General features: G+C 40.6%; 1 protein-coding gene across 1 annotated transcript; it reads left to right on the top strand.

Annotated features, from left to right (window-relative positions):
* The first annotated feature begins 2,203 nt into the window (after nucleotides 1-2,203).
* On the top strand, nucleotides 2,204-3,850 carry LOC145111576 (uncharacterized). The gene has a single exon (XM_079047844.1). It carries the CDS (start codon nucleotides 2,204-2,206, stop codon nucleotides 3,848-3,850), a length of 1,647 nt encoding a protein of 548 aa, XP_078903970.1.
* The last annotated feature ends 1,345 nt before the right edge of the window (nucleotides 3,851-5,195 follow it).

Here is a 5,195-nt window from a genome sequence, read left to right as displayed (position 1 = left end):
CAGTTTTTCCTATTTTTCATATGACGGGAATTGGGTCAATGGGGGACACACACAACATATTAGAGCACATTTTGAAGGGGGATTTCGAAGGTTTTTGCAAGGGATTAATCGTTTAGCATTTGGAAACATTATTTCTCATATTTGTAAGTTGTAATTGCACAATATTTCCATCTTTTGACTTGTGATCTTGTTCTACCCATGTGTGGCAAGAACCCTAGTTTCTCCAAGTTCATGTTTTGACTTCTTAGTAGTGATCTCAATCATATGACTTGATGTTTGTTTTCAATCTCTATCTAATGAATTTGATTTTGCTTCAATCGAACGTTTGATTCTAATTGTGATTCTTATTGGCCATTTGAATTAGGGTTAAGTCATTCTAGTTATCTATTTTGCAAAATCCGTAATTGTTTTGTGAAATTGAACAAGTACCAAGCACTAAATTGAATTCTTTTGAATAAATCTAGTGTAAATCTTATTCATACACTCTTACACTCCCGAGCTTGTGAGCAGCATTGGGTGTTGTTGGGAACATTCGCATAAAGCTTAAAGCAATCTTTTAATCTAATTCTAATAGCTTGTTTAGATTAGGTTAGTAAGGTTAGTATTAATCAAAGAGCTTGTTTTGGTTGATTAATGTGGTGAATGGGAAGTGTTAGAGCTTGTTAACACTTTCAAGTACCAACTTAGATAGAATTGAGCAAACATTGTGTTATCATTGAATCACACTGCTAAATTTTCATCCATGAAGTTGGAGTCTTTACAAAAATCTGAACTTGATTCATTCGTTTTACTGATTACTTGTGCTTTCAATTTATTTGTTTAATCATTGCATCCAAAATCCCCCACCCCCTTTAATCTTTTGTGACCATAGTACCTTGTGCAAAGAGGTACAGACTAATTATCCCGTGTCTCTGTGGATCGACCCTACTTGCCTTGTACTACCTGTTAGTGCAATATAGTAGTGTTCTTTTAGAGTCATTTCTACCCCTTTATTTGTTGGGTTTGACACACCTAACAAATTGGCGTCGTTGCTGGGGACACGGTGTTACTAATTGTTTATGCCTAGATCTTTCCGTACAGGTACACCATTCCCAATTGACTCGGAGATAGAGAGGACTGCAAGGAGAATACGGAAGCAAGCCAAGCTTCGTAAAAGGCAACTGGTTTCCGGGACTTCTTCATCATCTATTCCCCCGGTCATCAACATTTGGGAGAATATACCCCTCTCAAGTGTATCCGCATCAGAAACAGAAAGCCTCTCACTCTCACCACAACCATCCTCACCCATAAATTCCACTCCACCATCTTTACCTACTTATAATACCCTAACCACTACACCCACAGAAACATCACCCACCACTGCTCAAACAATGGAAGACAACCCTGGAGGGAACCGAGGTCCTCCAAACCCACCACCCGAACAAACCCTTCGCCAATGGGCGAGACAGGAGGTTACACAACAACCTCTTTACATCACCTATCCAACTGCTACAAACTTGGAATTAAAATCCGGGCTCATCCACTTACTCCCAACATTTAGAGGCCTGGAAAATGAAGATCCCCACAAGTTCCTAACTGAATTTCATGATGTGTATGTGGGCATGAAGCCACACAATGTCACGGAGGATCAAATCAAGCTTAGGGCATTCCCCTTTGCGGAGCTAAAGACTGGCTCTATGACCTCCCACCGGGGACAGTTACCACTTGGGTAGATCTTTCACGACTCTTTCTAGACAAATACTTTCCGGAGATGAAAGCTTCATCCCTACGGAGGGAGATCATTGGAATCAAGCAACATAAAAGAGAAGCTTTCCACACATATTGGGAGAGATTCAAGAAACTTTGTGCCCGCTGTCCAAAGCATGGAAATACCGAGTACCAACTCCTCCAATACTTCATTGAAGGAATGACTCCAATGGAAAGAAGGCTCCTTAATGCTTCAAGTGGCGGATCTTTACCCGGCAAGACTCCAACCGAAATCTGCAATCTAATCAAGAACATGGTTGAAGACTCTAAGCATTCCAGTCATGATGAAGAATGGTACACAGATGCACCCCGAGGTGTAAAAGAGGTTCAAACTCCTCAAATTGAAGCTTAATTGTCCGAGCTTACGAAAGTTGTAATGATGTTGGCTAAAGAAAAAGGTGTGCATCCCACACCCCGCCCGTGCGGTATTTGCACTCAAGTGGGTCATCCAACCGATATGTGCCCACAACTTCAAGATGAGGATTATGCGGAAGCAAATGCTTTGGGAGGGTATTCCGGATCAAACCAAAGGGGATTTGAGCAGCCACGGGTTGACCAAAGATGGAACAACAATCAATGTTGGGGAGGAAATCAACAAGGAAACTATCAACCAAATCAACCACATCAATACCAACAAAGACCACCATTTCCTCAAAATCAACAAAGACCACCCTTTCAACCTCAAAATTTCCAGCCAAGGCATCCACCACAACCACCTCCACAAGCGGGTTCATCAAGCATGTCACTAGAAGATATTGTCAATAGCCTTGCCACTAGCACTCAAAGCTTCCAACAAGAAACCAAGGCAAGCATAAAAATCTTGGAGCAACAAGTGTCACAACTTTCTCAATCCGTGAGTAAGATGGAATCACAAGGCAAGCTACCATCTCAAACCGAGAAGAACCCGAAACACAATGCTTGTGCCATTACTTTAAGAGGTGGGAAAAGCTATGAAGGTCCAAGGATGCCGGATGAAGAAGAGGAAGAGAAAGAGATTGAGGTGGAAGAAGTTGTCAAAGAAGAGGAAAAGAAAAGTACTTCAAAGTCAAAGAAGCCAATAGAGACCGAAGTGAAAGTCACACCAGCTCCATTTCCTTCAAGGCTAATAAGCACAAAGAGAGAACAGGAAGATGACGAAATCATGGCAATGTTCCGAAAGGTTGAAATCAATATTCCTCTTTTAGATGTCATTACACAGATTCCTAGATATGCTAAGTTTCTTAAGGAACTTTGCACATCTAAGAAAAAGCTTAAAGGTAATCAAACTGTGAAGGTTGGGGAAAACGTTTCAGCCGTGTTACAAAAACAGTTACCAAAGAAATGTAAGGATCCGGGTGTATTCACGGTTCCTTGTAAAATGGGTAATCTTTTTGTGCCACGCGCCATGCTTGATCTTGGAGCATCAATTAATGTTTTACGTTACTCAAGCTATAAAACAATGGGAATTGGACCTCTAGCCGAAACCGGAGTCATAATTCAACTTGCCGATCGATCTTTGGTACACCCAAAAGGTGTATTGGAGGACGTATTAGTGCAAGTTAATGAACTTGTGTTTCCTGATGACTTTTATGTGCTTGATATGGGAGATGATAACCAAACCTCAAGTTCCATACTTTTGGGTAGACCATTTCTAAAAACTGCAAGAACAAAAATTGATGTCTACAACGGTACATTGTCTATGGAATTTAATGGGGAAGTTATTAACTTCAATATCTATGAAGCAATGAGGTATCCAAGTGATGTTCATTGTATAAATTTTGTTGATGTGATCCAACCTTTGACCGAAAAGTGTTTTGAGTTGACTAACCACGATTCGTTGGAGTTAGTTTTGAGCAGGAATTTTGATAACAATTCAGTCAAAGAAATTGCAGCAAAGTTCAAGCTTGATGATGAATTACTAGAAATTGTACAGATTATGGAAGAGAAGAAAAAGATGAGGTATGATAATACTAAGTTGAAATTGCCCACTTCTAACACAAAACTTCTTCCTTCTATTGTGCAGGCACCAAAGTTAGAGTTAAAGACTCTTCTAGAGCATTTGAAGTATGCATATCTTGCAGAAGAGGAGACATTGACTGTTATTATCTCCAACAAATTCCACTGAAGAAGAGAATGAGTTGGTGACTTTGCTGAAAAAGTATATGAAGGCTATTGGGTGGACAATTGCTGACATAAAAGGGTTGAGTCCCTCCTTGTACATGCATAAGATTCTCATGGAGGAGGACGTTAAACCAACTCGAGAGGCACAAAGAAGATTGAATCCACCCATGATGGAGGTGTTAAAGAAAGAAATCATGAAGCTTTTGGATGCAGGTATGATTTACCCCATCTCAGATAGTAAATGGGTGAGCCCCATCCAGGTAGTCTCGAAAAAAGCAGGGGTCACAGTTGTCAAGAATTTTGAGGGAGATTTGGTGCCAAACCGTGTGCAAAACGGGTGGAGGGTTTGTATTGACTGTAGGAAGTTGAATTCCTCGACGAGAAAAGACCATTTCCCCTTACCATTTATTGACCAAATGTTAGAGAGATTGGCGGGTAAATCTCATTACTGTTGCTTGGATGGTTTCTCGGGTTTTCATCAAATTTCGGTAACCACGGAAGACCAAGAGAAAACCACCTTTACTTGTCCCTTTGGAACATTTGCTTATAGGCGTATGCCTTTTGGTCTATGCAATGCACCCGCAACATTTCAGAGATGCATGGTGAGCATTTTTTCTGAATATGTTGAAAACATCATTGAAGTCTTCATGGATGATTTCACAGTCTATGGAAACTCCTTAGATGAATGTTTAAGCAATCTAACAAAAATTTTGCAAAGGTGCATTGACACAGACCTTGTGCTTAACTATGAAAAATGTCATTTCATGGTGGACAAGGGACTGATTTTAGGTCATATAGTGTCCCAAAGAGGCTTGGAAGTTGACAAGGCCAAGATTGACATTATCAAAAGTCTTCCTTACCCAACAAATGTTCGGGAAGTTTGTTCGTTTCTTGGCCATGTAGGTTTCTATCGGCGGTTCATAAAAGATTTCTCAAAGATCACGGTGTCGATATGTCAATTACTCCAAAAAGATGTTGAATTTGAGTTTACTCAACCATGCAAGGATGCTTTTGATCGTTTGAAGGTTTTACTCACTTCCGCCCCAATCATTCAACCGCCAAATTGGGATCTCCCATTTGAGATCATGTGTGATGCTAGCAACACCGCGGTTGGGGCAGTTTTGGGACAAAAGGTGGACCGAGCTCACCATGTCATCTACTATGCATCCAAGACTTTGGATAGTGCTCAAAACAACTACACCACAACAGAGAAGGATTTGTTAGCAATTGTCTTTGCATTGGAGAAATTCCGACAGTACCTTCTCGGAACTAAAGTGATTATCTATTCGGACCATGCAGCTATAAAGCATTTACTACTCAAGAAAGATTCGAAGCCGAGGTTAATACGG

This window comes from Lactuca virosa, chromosome 5 (genome assembly GCF_052849685.1).
Source record: "Lactuca virosa cultivar CGN04683 chromosome 5, Lactuca_virosa_CGN04683_v6, whole genome shotgun sequence".
NCBI classification, from domain to species: domain Eukaryota; kingdom Viridiplantae; phylum Streptophyta; class Magnoliopsida; order Asterales; family Asteraceae; genus Lactuca; species Lactuca virosa.
This window is presented reverse-complemented; position numbering and strand designations above follow the sequence as displayed.

Bases quoted from the DNA above. Each gene is read 5' to 3' on its own strand.
- LOC145111576 (XM_079047844.1), top strand. From the start codon at position 2,204: ATGTGCCCACAACTTCAAGATGAGGATTATGCGGAAGCAAATGCTTTG.